At 54.9% G+C, this 22,751-nt stretch overlaps 1 protein-coding gene across 2 annotated transcripts; it reads right to left on the bottom strand.

Annotated features, from left to right (window-relative positions):
- Positions 1 to 2,257: 2,257 nt before the first annotated feature.
- On the bottom strand, positions 2,258 to 22,486 carry MVK (mevalonate kinase). 2 transcript variants are annotated; one of them, XM_082852550.1, is made up of 11 exons: positions 22,399 to 22,486; positions 21,379 to 21,470; positions 20,381 to 20,528; positions 17,585 to 17,729; positions 15,631 to 15,786; positions 12,435 to 12,538; positions 11,798 to 11,843; positions 7,823 to 7,913; positions 7,331 to 7,447; positions 4,013 to 4,166; positions 2,258 to 2,981 (listed from the first exon to the last, which is right to left on the bottom strand). In XM_082852550.1, exons 2-11 carry the CDS (start codon positions 21,454 to 21,456, stop codon positions 2,830 to 2,832), a joined length of 1,191 nt encoding a protein of 396 aa, XP_082708676.1. In that variant the 5' UTR covers positions 21,457 to 21,470; positions 22,399 to 22,486; the 3' UTR covers positions 2,258 to 2,829. The 2 variants fall into 2 exon arrangements, with proteins under 2 accessions (XP_082708676.1, XP_082708677.1); XM_082852551.1 differs by lacking the exon at positions 21,379 to 21,470 and having other exon boundaries at positions 22,399 to 22,455.
- Positions 22,487 to 22,751: the final 265 nt, after the last annotated feature.

Genomic DNA, 22,751 nt, shown 5'->3' with positions numbered 1-22,751 from the left:
CTTGAGAAACTGCTGTCCTCCGGCAGGCAGCCGGAGAGGGCTTGGGGCTACGTCACTGCCTCTTTGGGGAGGAAGCCAGGAGGCTGGAAAGCCAGTTGGCATTCGCTATGTTTCTCGAACTGCGACCCCGGGGCTCTCCACCTAGGGGCTTTGAACAGACGGGGCTGTGTGCGTCTAACCAGCTCTGTGCACCATTTCTGGGCTCTGAGAGACACCGTCTCTCAGCTGAGGACCGTTAAAATGAGCGTTTACTGAGCGCTTACACTGTGCCAGGCACCGTGCCAAGGGTGTTACGTGCATTTTCTCATTCAATCTTCATGAAACTCTATAAGGTGGGCATTACTATTACTTCTATCTTCCCGATGAGGAGCCCACGGCCCCGAGAGTGGACTGGCTTGCCCGAGGTCACGTGGCTAGTGGCTGGCAGAGCCGACTGGGGGCCCAGGCGAGCTCTCAGTGCCGTGAAGCCTGCAGAAATGACCTTAGGTGTCATCTAGTTCAGTGTCCTCAGCCTGGCCGCACATTCGAGTCACCTAGGAGCTTGGACAAACTACCCATGATTGAGTCCCGCCATGATCTGTTAAATCAGAACAGCTGGGGGTGGGGTGAGGCATTCAGGGGTGGTTTCCAGGCGCAGCTGGGAGTGAGAACCACCACGCTAGGCAACGAGAAGGGCGAGGCTACAAATGCAAATTGTGTACAAATGTTATATCAAAGACAGGTGGCCAGGAGTAGGCCCACTAGGCCCATATGGTGGCCGGTGACAGTGGCTGAGGTGAGAGCCTGCAGGCCAAGGCACGCCAGGTGGCTGCTTCAGTGGGGCAAGAGTAACGGGTTGGCTTCTGCTCCAGGAGTGACACCTGGTCCCCAGGGAGCGAGGAAGAGGGAGCGTCTCAAGGAGCAGGTAGGTTCTGGGGCCTCAGCCTCTGGACACCCTCCTCTCAGGCCCGCCTCCTGCAGTGTAGAAATGCTGCCAACCAGCCTCATCCCTGAGAAAGCATCTTGCAACCCTGAGTGCTCATTCAAACCATATGGGGAACTTTCAAGGCCCAAGCCCCACTCTGACCACGTACATCAGAGTCCGGAGGAAATCAGGAGCCCGAGCGTGGAAAACAGCAAGAATCACAACAAACCTGTGTCCAGGCAGAAAGCACATAGGGGCTGAGGGCAGGGGCTGGAGTCAGACCATTTGAGTTGGAATCCTGCCTTGGATGCTGATTCGCTGTGTGGCCTTGGATGAGTTACTCAACCTCTCTGAGCTTCAGTTTCCCGATCTGTAAAATGGGACTGAGACTGGCAATTATTCTCCAAGATTGGGGTAGATGAAAAGCGATGACTGAGGGACAGTGCTTAGAACGGTGCCCCACACATGGTAAGCCCTCAGTATTATCATTTTATGCATTATTTGTTTTGAAGGGCAGAGGCAGGCAACCCCCATCAGTGATGCTAGGGTCATTTTCACATGTTAAGCTGGGGCAGATGTTCTTCCTATCGCCCTCAGATTCCTGGCAGTGACCCCAGGCGGAACCTGGAGAGAGAACCCTGGTGTGGGGGGCAGAGAGACTGTGCTCTAAGGCTGGCTCCTACTCGCCCTCCCCGTGAAGATGCTGGGAAAGAAGCCAGCTGCCCCCTAGTGGTCAAGGGCAGAAGCACAGAGCCATTTAAACCAAATCCTGCACTCCCTGCCCCAGCGCCCCCAAACTTCTCGTCCGGCCTCTTGCAGACCCAGGGCTTCCAGAGCTTCCGGTGGCAACGTGCTAGCTACCAGAGCTTTTGTATGGATTCTGCCATTTCACAGAGCCTTGACTTGCAATATAAAATTCAAATAGGGCCAGCAGGTGCCAGGCACTGGCTACCAGTGCTCGTCTTTCCCACCCCCAGTCAATTTTAGAAAGAAAGGAATATTCCATGACCTACAGCAGGTTTGTTTCCATATCTTAAAAAAGTCTGCGGATTAGTGGGTACTCATGATTTGAGAAGGAAGGAAGCTTAAAATTCCCCTTTTTGGAAAAGTGGGCTGGAGCTCTGCTGAGGGGCTGAGAGCTTGATGTCCGGGCATCCGTCCCTGTCTGGCCAGGGCCATCTCGGCAAACCCCGCCCCATCCCCCGAGACACACAACCAAGTGACCCAAAGCCTTTCTTTCCACTGAGAAAGTGGCTGGAGAAGGGACAGGACAGGAGAGGAAGGTGTGGGCAGCTGGAGACTACCAGGCCCTCCCTCTTCTTTCCCGACACAGAGTGAAGTAGTTTACTCAAGATCTTTTTATTCCCCCTTTGCCATCTTTTCTGCAAACCCCTTGGGTTCAGACTGGAAGAACTGCACATCAACCCTGCCTTTGGCCAACCCTCGGGCTGCAGGGTAGAAGGCAAAGACCACCACCCGGACACTGCCTGAGGGAACCCACAGTCTAGCTGGAGAGAACAGCCTGGGAAGGCTTCCTGGGGGAGGTGAACAGAGGTGGAAGGAGGGAGAAGGCCCGCTGCTCTGGGAACCAGACCCCTGCATCTCGGATCCAAGCAGCTCTGCCAGGGAATTTGTGGGTCTGTGGGCGCTGCAGGGAGGACAGGAAAGAGGCCCTTGAGTCTCAGAGGACTCCACATGGCCCCACTGCCCGCCGGCTCCAGAGAACGTTGTAGAACACAGACATGGCTTCTGGGCCGCCTGACTCACTCTGGGGACTGGGGGGCATGGCCAGTGGGAAGGGCGTCACAGAGGGGCTGGGGGCCTCCCGGTCAGCGTCAGGAGCTGGGTGCCCACTGGCCGGCACAGAGGACAACTCTAGTGCCCAGGAAGATCGGGAAGGGGCTTCGTGGCGGGGTGGTTTCATCTCAGAGGCCATCCAGGGCTTGCCGGACAGGGGCGTCCAGGGAGGCGGCCGTGTGGACGGAGACACCAGGGGCACCGATGCTGGTTTCCCAGCAGTCAAACCCACAGCTGGTCAGCGCCTGCTTCATGGCCTCCACCTCCGGCCGCTCCAGATCTGTGGGGAGGAAGGGCAGCAGGTCACCCCTGACAACCGTCCACTCCCTTGCAGAATGTTTGTCTCCGCTCACGGCACAGGCCCAGGGGCCGGTCTTCCTGCTGGTATGCCGAGCCTGGCACCCTCCCCGGGAGGGTTGTGGATCCCGAGTCACACGGACCTGGCCTTGGCTCAGCCGTGGGGCCTCAGACAAATGACTTCCCCTCTCTGAGCCTCAGTCTCCTCATCTGGGAAAGGGGATAATAATGAGACCTACCCCTCAAGGGTCACGGTGAGGCTGGCATGGGCTACTGCAGGTGGAGAGCCTGGCACAGCGCCTGGTACACCACACACGCTCAAGTATGTTCTCTCACCATCGTCATCGCCGCCTGAACTAGGTCCCCACAGTCAAGGTCTCCTGAAGTTAGGACACGGTGACTCCCTGAGGCCTGGGAGTCCCACTGAGGCGGAGGGGGCCTCTGTGGGCCACTGAGGGCTCATAGCAGAGCAAAGGGGAAAAGCAGGACAAGAAAAGGAAGGAGGAGGAGGCCAAGAAGGGGAGACGGAGAGAAAGGAAACCAAAAGGAGCAGTGACTCCCACCCCAGCACAGGGGCTGCTATAGGCCTGTTCCTCATCCTCGGCCCTGCTCTTTCCACAGAGACTAAGAGGAAAGAGACCACTTTCTTTTGTAGCAAGGTCAGTCCGCATCATGGCCCCATCAAGAGGTGACAGCAGGGGATGCAAGGCTGGTAGGGTTGGTGGTGACAATGTCCTGGTTACTTCTCAAGCTCGTGGGAGGCTTGGCAGGTAAGGAAGTGGTGGGAACAAGCCGGGCACCAGCCTCTCTAAATGCATTTTTCCTCCTTGAATCTAGGCAACAATCTTACATAAACTAGACTGTTAGCATCCTTATTTTACCAATGTGGCAACAAAGGCCCAGAGAGGTTAATTCACTTGACCAAGACCATATAGCAGAGCTGAGACTGTTCAGAGGCCTCTTCTTTCTCCCAAGGGAACTGCCCAGGTGGAACCCTGCCCATCCCCTGGGTACCTGGCCTGAGAAGCGTGATGCCACAGCCCCCGCCGCCCGCGCCAGTGAGCTTGCTGTGCAGTCCGTGGGCCATGGTCACCTGGCACAGCCGGTCCAGCGAGGCATGGCCCACACCAAGGGCATTCAGATGGTGCTGGTTCATGTCGATGAGCTCCTGAGGGAGAGAGGTCTCTGTTCCTGCTTGGCCTGCCTGAGGTCGAGGTCCTGTGCCCACCCTGTCCACGTGACAGCTGCTGGTTTGGGAACGCAAATGGCTCTGACTACCCAGCACACTGTCCCTCTCCACTGATAAAAGAACCTCTCCTTCCTGCTGGACGTCCCACGGGGCTGGGATGGAGCTGGTGGTGAGCACATGTCCCAGGCCTGGCCACAGAAGGCTCCGGCCATGGGGACTGATCAGGCTTGTGACCCCAGCTGGGCCAATGAGATCCCTCCCAGGGTTTACTCTGCCTCTTTCCTTGGAAGCTGCCAAAACTGGTTGACTTCAGAGGTAGGCCAGAGTTATCTTCCCTGCACATGGTCAGAGATTACAGAGAAGATGGAGATTTCACACCAGATCTTTGGCCCCTGGATCTAGCTATGCCTGAAGCTGTCCCCTCTGGTCGTGTCAGTTATAAGCCAACAAATTCCTTTTCTGCTAAAGTCTAGTTGAGATGGATTTCTGTCATTTGCAGGAAAAGAAGTCTCAAGTAATATGCCATCCTACAGCTCCCTCAGCTACCGATTTTCAGAATAAGAACAGGTTTGTAGTTCTAACAAGGTCACAAGTGGGGGAAATTGCTAAATGTTTGTTCAGGTTTCTTTGATTATGCATAATAAAATTCCTGCAGATCAAACAAGATGCAGGCTGATGAAATAACACAGCTAACAACCCTCACTGCCCAGGCGTTCCCTATTTACATTTCATTTACTCCATCGGCCTCTGGCAAATCCCTTCAACATGCTGCTGGCACCCTGCTAGATGCCGAGGCTCTGAGGATGAGCTCCGGTCTGCAGGGAAGTTACAAATGTGGGATCTGGAGGCAGAGGGGCCTGGGTTTGGGTCCCAGCTCTGCCACTTCTTGGTCGTGTGTCTTGGGAAGAGGTCTTTCACTCTGAGCCTCAGTTTCCCCCCTTGTAAAGCAGGGATTGTAAGAGTATCTGCCTCATTGCTGTGAGGATGGAACGAGGTATCTTTCACATGATGTGTGGAATGGGGTAAGTGCTTGGCAAACGTCAGCTGCTGTTAGTACTTTTATGGTTGCATTACTATCATCCCCATTTTTCAAAGGGGAAAACTGAGGCTCAGAGGAGAAAGTGATTTGCCTAAGGTCACTGAGCTAGTAAGGTACTGAGCTGGCACGGGAAGCCGGGTCTGCCTGATGCGAAGCGTGCATCTACCCCGCCTCTGAGAGCACCCTTGGCATCCCTCCCGCCACCCACTTCTTGCCGTGTGCGGCTTGACAGCATGCAGCTCTGCCCCGGGGTCCTGGGAGCGCCTGTGTGCCATAAGGGTTGCCAATCACAGGGCTGTCTGCCGAGGCCCACCTGGTTCTCCTGCCTGGAGCCGTCGGGCAGGGTCGGGTCTGCCTCCCCCCCGCAGCCCGCCTCACACACCCCAGTACTTTTGACAAACGAGCAGACAGGCGTGATGGCCCGGTGGCAGCCTTGGGTGCCTTTCACCGGCCCCGAGGGCTGGATGGGAGGGAAAACTTCTGGGGGCCTCTCTCTGCGCCTGAGCACCAGGTGTCACGTTGCCAAGGCAGGTTCCAGACACCTGTCACATTCTGATCCAAAATCTGTCAAGGATCAGATGACAGGCTGTGACACAGGAGAACAGCTCGCTGGCTTGAGTGCAGAGCTGTCCGGGAGGCGAACTGCACATTTCAGCGGCTGCCGAAGCCAAAATTATACACGATGTATAATCGACGTGCTGTTCTGAGGCATTCTCCAGGGGCTCAACAGGGTGTATTTTAGGCAGCACTCCATCATTATTAATTTCCTACTCGGGAGGACTGTGTTCCCTTCCTTTCTACGTGAAAGGAATTGAGAATGAGCAGGCAAAGGCTGGGGGAACGAGGGCAAAAGCCCAGAAATGAATTAGATGGAGTCCCTACACCGGGCCTGTAGTAGATACTCATTATAAATTTGTTGGGAATTCCCTGGCGGTCCAGCAGTTAGGACTCGAGGCTTTCACTGTCGTGGCCCAGGTTCAATCCCTGGTCAGGGAACTAAGATCCTGCAAGCTGTGCAACGAGGCCAAAAAACAAATTTGTTGACTAAAGGAATAAACAAGTAAGTCAGTGACTCCCTAGCTCAGGGCCACTCACTAGTTGGAAAACCTCAGAGAAAGTCATTCTCTTTAGGTCTTGGTTTTTATATCTGTAAAAGGGTGGCAACTTATCCACTTCACAGGTAGGTTGTTGTAGGACTAAGTGAGGAATCATTTGTGAAGAGACCTGGGAGAGTAGCAGTTCCCACTCATTACAGGGACTGCAGACTCAAATGCCTACAGTGGGGCAGGGAGGCACCAGGCAAAGAGTATAGTGGCTGTGGGTAATACTTAGGGAGTGGTGGGGACTACGGAGAAATGGAGACCCCAGGGCCACTCTCAAGGGGGTCCCCTGGGCACCTCCAGCTGACCGCTGCCACACAGCTATGTCAGCTGGGGCTGCCGGATCTTCTGATTCTTGCAGGGAAGCCAGATGGCTTTTTAATGCAGTCCATTCACTGGGCCAGATGGACCGGGTCTGGGAATGAGCCTGGGCCCTCTGGCTGAGCTGGTGGCTCGTGTGTTACCCACAGGGCCTCACTGCACTCTTAAGACACTCCAGTGAGGCCACGATTCGGACTTGGGCCTGAGGAAATCCAAAGCGTGAAGTCTCAACCTCTACACTAGAATTAGGCACAGGGTGGTGGCTGGAGTATTGACAGTGAGAGAACAATTTTAGACCATATCTGATCCACAGCATGCAGGTGAGAAACAGTTACTGCATGAATAGATGCACTTAGCAAACATGATGGGAAAGAAGCGGCCAGGGGAGAAATTGCTCCTGGACCTATGGAGGACTGTGTCCTTACATGCATGATCCCAAACCTGGCCCGTCGTACTTAGCACATGCCAGGCACCGCCCTCAGTGCTGTCTGTGTGTTCACTTGACTATTCCGAGTCACCTGGGAAGAGGCTCCAAAAGAAGGCACGCGTGCTCACGGGTGCACACACGGGTGCCCAGGCCCGGACTCTGTTTTAGCTCCCAGGGATTCTAAGCGCAGATGGGGAGCCCCTGCCTGGGACAGCGCCATGGGTGAGGGACCCCAATCCTGCAGGGGGGCTCTTACCTCCAGCACGAGGTAGTGCTCTGGGGCTGGGGCCACCGCCATCTCCCCCAGCAACCGCTCGCACTCCAGGGAAATGGCGTCTATGGAGGTCAGGAGGGGGGCCACGATCTCCGGGAACTGCAGGGAAAGGGATAGAGGGCCCATGAGGCCTGGGGGCTGGCAGACACTGGACAGCTGCTCCAGCACCAGGGCAGGGGGAGGAGGTGTCCCCAGGGCCCACACCCACCATCTAAGGAGACCCCCTCTCCTTCTGGCCTCGTCCTCGCCTTGCCCAGCCACGCTTGACCCAAGCGGGGGTTCTCACTGCAAAGCCAGCACGTCTAACAATCCCTGTTCTGCCTCCCGGCAGGGGTTTGGACAGACGGCACCTTCCCAGGTCCCCTCCACCCCACCCCCCTCCACTAACCCACGAGGCAGAGGGAGGGCTTGGACACCCAAACGTGAGCGCCGTGGCCCTGCCGGGAACCCGCCCAGGAGTGGAGCCAGCGGCACCTTCAGCAGCCTGCTCCTGACGCCGGCCACCAGGGCCTTGGTGCTGCGAGGGACTTTGGTGTTGGTCAGCAGGATCTTCAGAGCTGGCGGCCTGTGGGGTGAAGAGGGTCCACAGTGAGCCCAGGACAGGGCAGCTGGGTCAGGGCTGGGGGCCTGCCTGTACTCTGCCCCACCCTGACCCAGTGCAGGAAGCAGAGGCCCGGGGAGGCGACGTCAATGGCAGGCTGGAGACAGGTCCAGGGAGCATGCGTTCCTGACGCCCACCCTGGGGTGCCCACCACCGCCTACAGCTGCCTCCCTGCTTTGGCCTTTCAGCGGATGGACATTTTCCTTTGGCTTGTGACTCACTCATTCATTCATTCAACCTCGAGCGAACATGCACATGGAGGGCCTGGCATGCATGGAGTTAGAAGTTCAAAGGGTACAAGAAGGGGCTGAGGTTCTGTCCTGTGGGCCACCCCAGGGAACTGGAGAGGAGGGTGCTGGAGATTCAAAAAGAAAAAGCCACAGGACCAGGGATGGGTCATGGAGGGGGCATGGGGAAGAAGGCTGCTCCAGTGGGCACAGGAACGCGAGGGGAGGGCAGCCGTATGGGAGAGTCAGGGTCCCAGCGCTCTGAGCCAGTTCTTGCCCCGCCTCGACAGTGCCCAGACCGGTGGCCCTGGTATGAGACTAGGTGTGGTTAGAGGAAGTCACCCCCAGATGGGAGAACGGAGGGCCTGGGGTGGCCACGGTCAGCCAGCTCTCCAGCACGACCCCGTCGTCCTCATCTGCCCTCTGGGCTTTCTAATCCCGCCTAAAGCCACAACCCCAATTGTCCTTGTGGTTGGCTGTCTTTGGGGACTTAAGCCACTCTTTCTTGTCAATCCAACCTGCCTTTCAGAGCACTGCTCCAAGGCCAGGGACAGAGCGTGGAGAATTTGGATGAGCTCTAGCCAGAGATAGCTGGAGACGGACAGGCCCCTGATACATTTATTCGCTTTTCTTTTCACAGATCAAGATTGTAAAATCCAACAGGGCTGGAAAAGGCTGTCAGAAACCTGCTTGATCTCACCGCCCATAAGCCCATGAAATTAATATCGATTCTCAGCCTTGGAGACTGGCTTTTTTTTAACTTTACAAACGATGAACATTCTATTTGGCTTTTCTCTTCCCTTTAAAGATAAGCCATTCCTCAAAAGGGCAGCATTCTGGGAGGTCGCATCTTGATCCTCTCTGCAAACAATGCTTTTATTTTATTTTTTTATTGAGAAGCACCAGGCGTGGTCTGGGGTGCAAGGGCTCCTCTTTAAGCCATTGGCGGGATTAATGTGGAGTCTGGCCTCCTGGCTTCTCAGAGAATCTGCCATCTGCTCGCCGCAGCGCCCTGTAACCAGCAGCAAAGGTCAGCCGCTCTGTCACCATCCATCGGGATGGGAGAACTTTGGGTATCACATCTTCATCTTTCTCAGAAAAAGTCCTCTGCAAACAGCTAGCCCTGCGGGCCCCACAAAACTCAGGGTACTATGACATCCAGTGACCACCACCTGGGGCTATGCCCTGTAAGTGATCTGGGCCTGGCTATGTCCTCAGCCTCATCTCATCTCTGCCCTCCCCTGGAGCTCACTCCACTCACCCACGCTGGCCTCCTGGCTGCTGCTAAGCACGCCAGGAACACTCCTGCCTCAGGGCCTTTGCACGTGCATCTCTTCCTCCAGGGACCTGCCCCGGCCTCGGCAGCTCTGCTCAAATGCCGTCTGGTTAGAGGCTTCCCTTGATCAGCCTGTCCAACTCCCCCCTTCACTTTCCGGCCCTCACTCTGCTTTATGTGTCTTAAGGCCGTGGGGATGGCCTGCCGTGCCCTTACAGAGACATCTGTCTGTGGGTTGTCCTCCCACAAAGTGGGAGTCCCATGAAGGCGGGACTTTGGGTTCCCTGCTGAGGCCCCAGCACCCAGTAGTTTTTCAGAGATATTTGTAGACTGGATGAATGAATTTGGTCAGGAAGGAGTGAATAAGCACTTGATAAATACCGTTTCTGATTTCATGCCCAGGAGCCCTATTACGTAAATGAGAAGACAGAGGCCTCAGGAGAAGTGACTCACCTAAGGGCCCCCAGCAGGCAAATGGCAGAGCTGGGCTCAAACTTGAGCCTGTGGACCCCAGAGAATCTGCCACCACCCCGCCACCACCACCGGTCACTGTGCACACCTTGGGGCCTCTCCCCACGCCTCCGCATGCCTGGGAAACCCTCCAGCACTCAGCTCTTAATTCCCCCCATAGGCCATGCATGTGCCTGGCCACATCTGCATTGATCTTCTGTCCCCAGGGCCCAGTTCAGGGCTTAGGATACAACAGGCTCACAGGGAACAGAGTGAATGACCTGCCCCTGCTCTGAGAAGGACTCCCCAGGTCTGCAGCCTGCCTATGACTGTCATCCCCAGCGGCTTCAGAACCCCGAGGACACCTGTGTGCCGAGGATCACAGCCATGACTGCCTCCTCCAAAAGCCCGTGGGCTGAGGGCAGGCACGGGCCCACAGACCTCTGCATCCCGCCTTCGCTCCTGCTCTCACTGCACGTGGATTCGGTCCACCTGGCAGGGCCAGCCGCCACCTGGGCACAAGGCCCCCCTGCCATCGCTTCCACAAGCAGCCGGAGGAAGCTGTTCCGAGCTCTTAAATGGTTCCGCTCCCTCCTTTGTGTGGAGCAGTGGCTGTCACCCAGGGGCTCTTGCCCTCCAGGGGACAGGTGGCAATGTCTGGAGCTATCTTTGGTTGTCACACTGGGAGACAGGGGAGGTGCTACGGGTATCCGGTGGGCAGAGCCCAGGGATGCTACTAAACATCCCACGCTGCACAGGACCGCCCCCACTGCAAGGAATTCTCCAGCCCCAAATGTCCGCAGTGCTGAGGCTAAAGAAACGCTGATGTGGGGCCTCAGAAAGGCAGGCTTGGCTCCCAGAAGCTGACAGAGCAGGGGTGGGGAGATGCCAGAGGTGCAGGCAGAAGGAGTCCGCACCATGGCCTGCCAGGTCACTGAGCCTCGAATGGAGTGGCCCAGCTGGCAGAGGCAGAGGGCCAGGACCTGCTGTCCAGCTGCCAAGAAGACCACCCTGGCTGCAGAAGGTGACAGGGAGCCCTGGGACCCTCAGAGTGTGGAAAGGTGCCCTGAGGCGGCAGAGCACCCTGGGACAACCACTGCCCCCCCACAACTTGATGGAGGGCTCAGGGAAGAGCCAGGAGGCATCTGCTCCTGCTGGCCATGAGCTTCACTCCTGCCGCTGACGTTTCCACACTGAGTGCAAACAGAACAGAGGGTGTTGGAATTTAATACGCATGTCTGTAATTCCAAGGCTTCCGGCGGGAAGGCGGAAGGAAATACAAAACAAGCTGAAAGTTGCTAAATGCCCTTCCACTCGGACGCCCATGCCGTCACTACAGCAACTCCCACGTTGTCTTCTGGTGGCTTGTGTGTGTATGTCTGTCCCTAACCGCCCAGAACTATGTCCGAGATTCATCTTTATATCCCTAGGCCCTAATGCAGTGTCATCTGGAACACAGGAAGGTATCACTTCTTGTTTACTGAGCAAATGGACGGATGAACAGGTAACTGAATGAAGGTCTGGGGAAACAGCCACTTCCTGGAAGTGGAATGGCGCAGCCTCGTATGACCTCCCCCTCTGATCTCTCGGCAATTTAAGAGGTAAAGTGGGGAATTCTCTGGCGGTCTGGTGGTTAGGACTCTGCACTCTCGCTGCTGTGGGCCACGGTTCAATCCTCCCTGGTCAGGGAACTAAGATCCCACAAGCCACGCAGTGCAGCCAAAAAAAAAAGAGCTAAAGTGGAGAGGAAAGAGCAGGCTTCCTCGTGGCCCACGCCCTGTGGGACCACACAGAGGAGGGGATGCCCAGGGGCACATGCCCCTCACTCCTTCCCAAAGAAATGGGGCTCCCCCCTTCCCTGCCAGATGCGGAAGCTGCGGCTCCCCCAGAATTACCTATTTAAGGATGAAATCTTCCCTTGCTGGTATCGGAGCGCTCCTCCTAAAGAGAAGAAAGAGTGGGTCAGAGTCGTAGGAAAAGCTCCGTACCTGTGCCTCTTGGGAAAGGGGCTGGGTTTGGGGTAGGGGTAGAGTGTCACCGTAACTAGACTCAACCCCGTAACTAGGCACCTCAGCTTCAGGCAGCAAAGGCCCAGGAGGGAGCGAAGGCGCTCTGCACCCAGGACTTGGGGTCCCTCCCTTACATCCAGGCATCCAGCTTCCCTCCGATGGGCTGCACGGTGATGGGGTGGAGGTGGGACTACAGCAGGCGTTCTCACCGGAGGGGAGCCCAGCTGGTGTGGTCTGCAGACCCCACAGCAATGGTTCCACAGCTTCACCATCTGGACCCCTGGGGCTGGGGGTCCCACTGAAACCGTAGCTTCCCAGGCCCCGGCCCACCTCCCAAGATTTGGATCCAGGACATGTGAGGCCCTGAGACGTCCCCCGTTCCCCTCCCACCAGGAAAGTGCCATCTTCCTCAGAATCCACTGATGCTGCTCACCCCAAACCCACAGAGCCTGGGCAGCTACGCTTGTCACAAGAATTTCTAAAGGCCTAAAAATAAAGAACACAGGCCCGAGGCAGCACCTACCCCAGGTGCTGACGGCGTTGTCCACTCCGGAGGGGTTCCCATGAATCACCCTCTCCCCCTGGAAGGCCCACTTGTTAATTAGTTCCAAGCTCTCCTCAGTCCACCTGAAGAAGACACAGAGATTTGTCTTTACTGTCCATGGTGGTGAAGAGGGGGCTGGGGGTCACCGAGGGAAGCAGAGGGCAGGGGTCACAGGCTGGGCTTGCTGGAGACCAAAAGGCAAAGGGGCTTGGGCCCCCGAACTCAGAAAGAAGAGAAAAATAAACAATTCTGAACCTCTCCGGCTAAAGAGCACGCCCTAAAGCATGCCTTTTCGCCTGGTACAGCGAAAAGAGCCAAGGCTTTGAGTTCACAGGATCCTGCTTTTTGCCTCTTACGAGCTGAGTGACCCTGGGCCCCTTGCCTGCCCTCTCTGAGCCTCACTCTTCTCTGTAGGATGGTAACTCCTCCCTCCTCACAGGCTCAGCGCAGGGGTGTGGAATGTGGGTCATCTCTGGATCCCTCCCCAGCCCGTGGCCACAGTGCCTTCCCAGAAGGGATGCGGACTCAATGACGGTTTAAGTGAACAGACCCAAAACATGTGGGTATCGAACGAGGGTGAGTGCTCAGCCCCACTGCCCCACCTTCTCTCTCAGCTCTTGTTTCCTTTCTGTCGAGTCCCTGCCCCGTGAAACGGCAGAAGCCACTGGGGCTTGTGCAGCTGAGCTGGGAATCAAGCAGGGAGCTGGGGTGAACCCCATCCCGCCGCTGACTCACTGGGCGTCCCTGAGCAACTGCGTCACCTCCGACTCTCAGTGTTCTCATCTGGGAAATAGGGATAAAGATGTCTACCTCACAGAGCATTTTGTGGGATGGAAAAACACACAGGTGCTTTGTAAAATGCCCAGGGGAGAGTATGTGCTCTGGAAAAAGAGGCCACCTGGGATCACAGCACCTGGAGTCACTCCAAGCCTGGTCCACCCACTCCTTTGCTGTGGAGCCTTGGGCAAGTCAATCACCCCCTCTGAGTCTCTTTCCTCATCTGTCAGATGAGGATTTCAGGGACCTGAGACTCACACGGTGGTTGTGAGGCTATGACTCATAGTGAGTTAACACTGCTCAAAGCTTCTGATTACCCAGGGCCAAGCACTGCGCTAAAGGCTTTCACAATCACAATAACTCAAAAGGGAAGGTACAATTACCATCTCCTTTCTTACAGCAGAGGACACCGAGATTCAGATCACAGTACCACTCACTGCCTGAGCTCGTTAACTACTGACCTTTTTGGTGCTGACGAGACTCACTCACTTGTCCAATATTTATTGAGCATCTACTATGTACCTGTGACTAAGCCCACTCAGACGTGGTCCTTAACTGCTTGCAGCTTGGAGTCTAATACAGAGCAGATGTCAGGAAGCCACCAGAACTTAACTACAGCCTCTGGGAAGTGTGATGCCGGCTGGAAGGGGCACACCCTGTTCTGAATGGAGGGGCTGAGGGACAAGGTCGGCCAGTGAGGCAAGACAGCGGGAGAGCAGTCCAGCCCGAGGCTGTGCAGCCCGTGTTACTCCTGGAACTGGACAAGAACTGGCCCTTTCCAGGACCGAAAAGTGAGCGAGCAAGCCAGCAAGGTGGGGAAGGGGTAGCTGAACATAGCCCAGGGCCTGGCCCACTCTGCAAACTCAAGCCTTCCTTCCGACTGGGAAATGCTGCGGGGCAGGGCGGGTGGGTCTGCTCTCTTCACAGCTTCTGAGAAGGAATGATGGGTCTTCAGGGGAGGTGGGAGAACTGGGTGGAAGGAAGCAGCACGAGAAAGACCACACCCACGTGCACATTGGACACTGGCTCACCCACAGGCGTGTACATGCACGCACGCACACAAAACCACCCATATCCTTTGAAAGGCAGAGCCAGTTGGCCGGCCTGTGGGCAGGTGTCTATTCGGGACACCCAGGGCAACACGGCCTTCACTGCTCTGGGCTAGAAGCAGTGAGCAGCACACAGTAATGAGCGGCTGTCTTGAAGTCTCCTTCCTGAGTCACCGTCTTATCTTGGGATCAGCACATGTCAAGACTGGAAGCTCCCCCCCACCCAAGGGATCATAGGTGCTGCCCCTCACTTTCAGATGAGGAAATGGAGCCCCAGAGAGAAGCCAGTTAACCGGCAAACCTGAGATTCCTGAAAACCATTCCAGAGAATAGCTGCCTCACATCCCCCGCAGGTGCAATCATTACGGGCTCATTACCTGCCGAATGCTTCCCACAGCCACCTCCGCGGGCCCCTCCCCCCCCCAGCCCCGCCCCAGCCTCTCTCCAGCACACGCCCTTCAGAGCAGCCCTGGGGAATTTGGACCGGGAATCACATCAACAGTCCCACACACCTGCTGTGGCCACGGGGACCAAAGCGACCTCCGGGCTTAGCCAGCAGAGCCCCCGACAGCACAGCTGGGCCCACATGGCTGGTACATAAGGCCCCCCAGCGGGAGGGCTCCCTGGAGCCATGAGGGCCCAGGGCAGGTGTCACCAAGAAGCTGCCGGGCTGGATGCTGGGGCCTCATCCCCAACTCCCAGGGCAAACTGCATTATCTGCGCTAGGGCCAGTTTCTCAAGTTTCCCCAAGTAACAGAAACAGTCCACCGGCAGCCTTGTCTGGACAAGCCTCAGTGACTTACAATAAGCCGCGAAGGAGACACTGCGACCTTGTGGGTCGAGGACCCGCGGGAAGGGAGACGCCCTGACCTGACAGACACTCCTATGTTTATTTCTCAGCACGTTACACTGCTTTTCATAACCATTTGGTACCAGCTGGCAACACCCGCCGGGTATCCGTATCGACATTTACAGCCTCACTGAGTGAGGCTCCCAGGGTGGGGTGGGGTGGGGCAGCAGGCTGGCCAAGGTCCCTCAGCGAGTCGATGGCAGGGGCAGCCCGATGGCTCCTCTGATCCATTGCCCTCTACATCTGGGCCCAGGCTCTTTCTACCAAATCACGGGCACCTGAACCCAAAGGAGGCAAGGAGGGGTGGCGGGTTGGGGGCAAAGAGCTCAGGCTCTGGATTCAGACCGCTGGGTCCAGATCTAGCTCTACCATCACTAGCTGTGTGGCCGCCCTGTCCCCCAGCGTCCTCAGCTGTAACGTGGCCAAGGGACACCTCTCTCCTCTTGGTGCAGGGTGCGGAGCCCAGGAAGGACAAGGAGCGAGGCAAGGGCCTGATTACCTGCTGGCAGCCTCGCCATCCTTCAGTGGGTTTGGGATCTCCTTGCACGCAGTCAGGAGGGCAGCCGCCAAACACACGGAGTAGGCGGCACTGGAGCCGAGGCCGGCCCCGGTGGGCAGCTCCGACCACACGGCAACGTCCAGGCTGGGCAGGGCTCTGAAACACAGCAGGCAGCAGAGCGTGACTCTCCTGAAGGGCCGTGAGGGGCCAGCGCTGAACCGGCGGCCCAGACTCAGAACTGGACACGGGCAGGGCCTGACTCTTAATTGTCTGGCCCAGTTTTCTGACCTTGGGGAGATCTCCCAACCCCAAAGGCACCCCTGTTGGATGGCAGGAAATCATGGTGAATCAGACAACTTGAAAATAGGGAGAGGGTCGTTTAAGTCACTATGTTGTTGTCCAACCGGAGCTCTTCCTAAAAGTGCCTCGTGATCCATCGACCATTCCTGTAAACTCCTTCCTGCTCCCCACACAAGCAAGGCTCTTTCAATGCCCTGCCCTCAGCATAGGCTGGTCCCTCTGCCCAGGACAGCTCTGCACCCCTTTCTCCTCCAGGGGAATTCCTACCCATCCTGCAAGACCGTCCTCAAATGATCCCCCTGGGCGCTGATACTGTGTTCATGGGATGCCTCTCCTGCTGGACAGCGTTTCCCAGCCGCGTGTAACACAGGCCTGCTCTGGATCAGCAGAGAGTTCCCAATCGCTGCGCCTTACCTCTACTTCCCCCCAGCGAGAACCGTCAGACGTCAGGTTCTATCATTTCCATTAAGCACTCTTCCCGTTTTCCAAATATAACATTATAAGACTGAATCTGCCTTTTCAAACTGCACATGCCCACCCCACCCACATCAGATTCTGGAATGTGTCCCCCGCCCTCACCCCAGAAAGGGACACGCCCCTCTCAAGGTGAAAACCCCGGCACTGGACGGCAAGTGTCAAGACGCGATTGAATGCGTCTGCAGCGCAGCGCCCGGGCCCAGTGGCCGCTTGGCCAGCGTCTGCTGCACGAGTGAAGGGCTGCGCCCTGAGGCTTTCCCTTCAGGTTCTGGACCACCGCACTGTGTGCCAGTTACAGTGCTAGGCCCATTTCATGTATAATGTTTCTAATCCTCTGATAGTTTTTCTGAGGAAGGTGATAATGATAATAGCTAACATTTATCAAGCTATGTGCCAGGCTCTGAATCAAACACTTTAAGTAAATGAACTCATTTAACTTCACAGGAACCCTACGAGGTAGGTGCTATTACCACCCCCATCTTACAGATGAGGAAACTGAGGCTCAGGAAGGGTAAGAACCTCACAAAAGCTAGTAAATGGTCGCGCTGGGGTGTGAACCAACGCCGTCTGACCCTCAGCCCGTGCCCTCTGTCACCATGTGATACCACCTCAGCAGGAATGTCCCCCTCTAGGAGCCGGCTTTCCCGAGAGAGGAGACAACCCAGATCTTATCATAACACAGGCTTCACTCTGCTAATCACGGAGTTCCCCTGGAGCCTGTGGGATGTGGAACAAGGGTGCCTCTCTGGGCATGGCTTGAAGAAGACACACCGTGGATCTGAGAATGGAATCTGGCTTTGGTTGAATCGAAGAGGCCAGAGGAGGCAGTGTGGGGTTAAAAAGGCAGGCGCCGACACTGAAGGGAACTAAGTTGATTTCCCAGCTCTCACCACTTACTAAGTAGCTGTGTGGCCCTGAATGTCTCTATCTCTCTGGGTCCCAGTTTCTCCCTGTGCAAAATGAGGAGAGTGTCCTTCTCGTGGGGTTGCCATGAATACTGAAAGCAGACCATACATATAGGGTCTAGCACGGCTCCTGGCACGCGGTGAGGACAGCTGCTGTTATTCAGAGCCTGGGAAGGAGCCCGTGCATCGTCCAGCAGCCAAAACTACCGCCACCCTGGCTCAGTTTCCGGGGCAGGCTGCACCCGGACTCCCTGCCCCGACCGCGCACACACCTCTGACTCTGGCAGATGGACAGGTACAAGTAAAGGAAGGACAGCACAGCCAGGTGCTCGTGGTCGGCACAGTCCTCGGGGAAGCCCGCCACCTCCTTCAGCTTCTCCATTTGCTCCGGGGTGAGTGCTGTGACGTCACCTTGCTCTGTCACATGGGCAAACAAGTGCAAGCGGGTGGGTGAGAGGGCCTCGGGGCTTTTATAGACACCAGAATACAAAAGGCCGAGCAATCACCGGAGTCAGCATCTGGATGGACATGGACTCAGGGTCCAGCACCACAGCTGAGGGTGTCAGGGGACTGCAGGCTTGGGAGGCAGGCAGACTTGGGTTTGGGCCCTGATTGTGCCAGCTACTGTGACCTTGAGTAGGTGACTTAATCTATTTGCACCTCAGTTTCCCTCCTTGGCAAACAGAGATAACAGCAGTACATCCTCCCAGGGTTGTTTAAATAAGGTACAGAGTACCCTTAGCACTGCTCCTGGCATATAGTAAGGGCTTAACTGCTAGTAGTTTTCAAATACACACAAGCACACACACACACACACACACATAATCAAAGGCCTAGGACTGAACTCCACGGTACAAAATCAAAACCAAAGGCAGTATTATTTCCCTCTCCCAAAACATAATTAGTGAGAACAGGACACACACACAAAACTAGGACACATAAATGCCCAAATGTTCACTATGTTTAGGACTATTAGGAGGGAACAAAAAACACTGGAAGAAAAATGTGGCAGACCCTGGCAACCTAGTAGAAAACTTGACACCAAAAAGTTCAGATCCCCTTTGTCTCCTTGGAGAAGTAGCCTAACGAGCCCTTGCGAACGACTACACTCCATATCCCAGCCTCCACCCACCTCCCACCCTGTGGGATCATCATAGCAACCCTCCCAGGCATCATGACTCTGCTCACAGGGCCTCAGAGAGGTAAGTGACCCTCCCAGGCTCACACAGGGAGTCTCAGACAGGTGGTCTGAGACGTGTGCCACTATACCTGGCTGCTCAATCCGTGCTACTGACATACAAAAGTAGCAGCCAGTTCTCATGGAACGTTTCCGGCCAGGCTGAGTGGCCTGGGGTATCACGGAGAGCAAGGGCCAGGTTGCTCCAAAGTAGTGACTCTGAATTGAGGCTGTCCCTGCAATCACCCAAATACACACGCCGGGTCACCTACCACCACCACCGATTCTCGATAGGAGAGGGGCAGGGCCAGGAAGCCATCTGTACCGTTAAAACAACAACAACAAAAACCTCCCCCGGGGATCTCAAGGCAGAACTGAGGCTTGCTTGAAATTGTGGGTTTTCAACTCTTCCTTCATCTCCCTGCAGGGTTTGGGAGTGGCTGAGTGACTAGCTGTGGACTGATTCTCATGGGGGACAGGGGACCGTCTGGAAAAGGCTCCTAGGGCTTCCCTGGTGGCACAGGGGTTAAGAATCCACCTGCCAACGCAGGGGACACGGGTTCGAGCCCTGGTCTGGGAGGATCCCACATGCCGCGGAGCAACTAAGCCCGTGCACCACAACTACTGAGCCTGCGCTCTAGAGCCCGCGAGCCACAACTACTGAAGCCAGAGTGCCTAGAGCCCGTGCTCCGCAACAAGAGAAGCCACCGCAACGAGAAGCCCACGCGCCGCAATCAGGAGCAGCCCCTGGTCGCCGCAACTAGAGAAAGCCTGCGCACAGCAATGAAGACCCAACGCAGCCAAATGTAATTAATCAATTAATTAATTTTTTTAAAAAAAAGAAAGGCCCCTAGAGGAGTCTCACTTGCCCCATCCTGGCTGGGAGACACTGTTCCAAAGGATGAGGCGTCAGCCCAGACAGGAGGCACTGAGAGCGAAGAACACACCGCAGCTTTGCTGCAGACTCCGCTGATGAACGAACTGTGTCTGCTCAGGAGTGGACAAAACAGTCCCAACACTAGCAAAAATGAGCACGGAGGCCTTTATTTATTGGCATGGGAAGAGAGCCCCAATATATCGAAGAAGGCAAAAATCCCACACGCTTCTAAGAAGTTTATATGGAAAAAAAAAGAAGAAAAAGAAAACAGAAAAAGAAAGAAACAAAAAGAAGGAAAAAAAAGAGAAAAGAAAAAAAAGTTTATGTGGCTTGATCCAATTTTGGGTAAAAAACAAGCTCTCTCCCTATCTCAATCAATCAAACTACTAGTCTACAGGAAATTACCCAGAAGGACGAACACCAAAATGCTTAGCGTTGTCCTGGGGGGGTGGACTGGGAGGCAGTGATAACTGGGGATTTTTTTTTCCTGGCAACATCTCAGCATTGACTGTATTTTCCAGTAACATAAGTTACTTTTATTTTTAACGATCTTCAATCACACAAAACACCAAAACATTCTCTTTGTTAAAACAACACTGTAGAAGGGAGGTTCCCTTTGTCCACTCCCCGACCGAAGGACCCTCCAAGACATAACTAATCACCATTGTCAGTGGATATATATCTTCCCAGGGCTCTTCTCTGCATTTACATACCCACTGATACTTAATCCATACGTGCTGTTTTGCATCTTGTGTTTTTTCACTCAACAGTAGGCCCTGATGACCTGTCCCAACGGCTCACATAGACCCAGTGCATCACTTTATGCTTTTAAATTTAAAAAATATTAATAAATAAGTGAAGCTATTTTTGTGGGGACAGGAGAGAAAACACCCCCAGAGTGGCTGGCTTTTGGTCCCTTGGGGACAGCCTGGGCTGACAGCCCAGCTGTCCTCCTTCCCCTTCTCTTCGGGGCCCAGGCTCTTCCCGCACCTGGTTCCTGCTCCCGGCACTTACTCAGAAAGCTGGTGTCCAGCATCTGAAGCTTGGCCACATCCCAGACCCGCTGGATGCCAATGTTGGGTAAGTTGAGGCCCACTTTCCCATTGCTGTGGGGCTGAAGCCGGAGGAATGTTCTCAAGTTCAAGGCCACAGCCAGTGCTACCTATAGAATGAAGGGCACAAGCAGTTAGCCTGAGGGTGGTTGGCAACAAGCATGGCTCCTGTCTTAGGAAAAAGGGGCCCTTGTCAATGAGCTGAGAAGAGAGGGCAAATACTAGCACACAGGCTACTCTCACCTATGCCCTTGGCAGACACTGCTAATCAACCTTGGCACCCTCTCCCACGCGCCTAGGCACAGCCACTACCAATCAATCAGGAGTTAATACCTACTTATATTTGCCCTCCCCACGTAAAACTTCACACGTTCTCAACACCAAGGAATGGCTTCCCCATAATCACCATGCTTTCAAAGATAAATATAAGTTAAAAATATGAAAAACGACAGCTTGAAAGAGTGGAAAAAGCATGGCTTTGGGTTCAAGCAGACTTAGGTTCACTCCTAGCTCTACCGAGGACCTTGATCAAGTTACCAATCCCCTCCTAAGTCCCAGCTTCCACGTCTGCAAAATAGGATAATAAAAGTTTAACATCAGAGGGTGGTTGTAAGAGGTAAATGAGACAATGCATGTCTCAGGCTCCTTTGCAGAATCCTACTCATTTTCCCCAGAGTTTAGTCCTTAAAACTCTTCTCTTCTCCACCGAAGCTCACTTCCTAAGTGGCCTCATTCCACCCACGGGGCTTTCCATGTCATCTTTTTGCTCTCTTACTGGGTGGGCCAGAGAAGCCCTTCAGAGGGCCTAAGACCTGTCTTTTCTTTGCCCAGCTGGGGAGAAACTGACTTCCTCTCTGATGTACTCCCAAGCTATGCCTCAAGGCTTCCTTTCAGCTTCTTTTAAGGTTAGCATCAGGGAGAAGCAGTTCCTAATCCTCAGAGGCTCAGGGGGCCTTGTACCTTGCCATGGACCACGGCATGCTCTCCATGAAGGATGACTTTCCCTGGAGCAGACATTAGCAGGACTTCTGACAACATGGCTCCTGGGAGTCCTGAAAAGGAAAGCCAGAAAGAGGATGGAAGGTCCCCAGAACTTAGAAAATGCCTAGTTCAAGCTCACCATTGTAATAAAAAAGGTAACTACCATCAGCATTTGCTATGTGCCCAAAAAAGCAGTGCAGGGTAGAAGTCAGCTAGACACATCAAATAGATCTGGGTTCAAATCCAGCTCTTCCACTCCCCAGTGATATCATCTTAGCTAACTCACTCAAATAGCTATGAACCTCAAAAGTTACACGGGGACAATAACTGTACTTACCTCAATGGGTTTTGAGAAGATTAAATTAAATAATGCAAGGGAAACACTTACGGTCTGGCACACCATAATCACTCAGATACTCATAGTTACTTATTAATGGCTCTGTTCTTGGTTCCAGCTTTTATTATTACTACTATTAAAGACAGAAATTTAAATGAAATCATGAACCGGAAGGAACCTTTTCCTAGACATTTAGGCTGTTTCTAACGTTTCACAATTACAAACAGGGTGCAGAAAACAGCTGTTATACTTTTTTTTTTTTTTTTTTTTGCACACTTAAGTCAGGCTCTCTACAAGACAGAGTCCTAGAAAGTGACTTGGGCGTACGTGTGCGCGTTTTAGATTTTTATAAATAATGCAAAACTACCATCCATTTAAGGGTTTACCTCAATAGCGTGAGACCAGAACCGCACTATGCGCTAAGTATATATTACAGTGATTCCTGTTTCTTAGCGGGGGAAACTCAGGCTCGGAGTGGGGGGGGCCTATCGCTTGTCCGAAACTCCAAATCCGGTCTGTCAGATTCCAGGCTGCCGGCTCGTCAGGACGGATTCTCAGAGTTGGGGAAACTAAGCCAGAGAAGCCGGGAGCCCGGTCCAGGGTCGTCCTGGGTCTCGGCCTCGGACTTCGCGCCACCCTGTCCCGGGACCCCGACCTCTCACCTGTCGCCACAGGGGCTCTGCTTCCGAACTCGAGCCGCTCGGGTACTCCATCCCCAAGCTCGCGGGCGGCGTGGGGAAGAGGCCTCTTCCTTCGCTCAGCCAATCAGAGTGCGCGAACCGAGAGCCCCTTTACCAATTGGCTTGAGAGTTGGCCAATAGCTGTTGCTAACTGAGTCTTCACGGGTTTCCCCGCCCAACTCCTTCCGTAAACCAATGAGAAACAAGTCTCTGGGAGTGTCCCGCCCTGGGGAGAGAGCCACGGACCAATGGAAGATGGCGGCTGATGGGTGGTGCGGCCAGAGGTAGGTGGAGTCACCCCGGGGTCTGGACGGGAGCCTGGCAGGGTCAGTCCC

The sequence above is a fragment of the Leucopleurus acutus genome (genome assembly GCF_964270905.1).
Source record: "Leucopleurus acutus genome assembly, chromosome: 13".
Taxonomy (NCBI): domain Eukaryota; kingdom Metazoa; phylum Chordata; class Mammalia; order Artiodactyla; family Delphinidae; genus Leucopleurus; species Leucopleurus acutus.
Note: the sequence above shows the minus strand (reverse complement) of the source record. Positions and strands in the feature narration are given on the sequence as shown.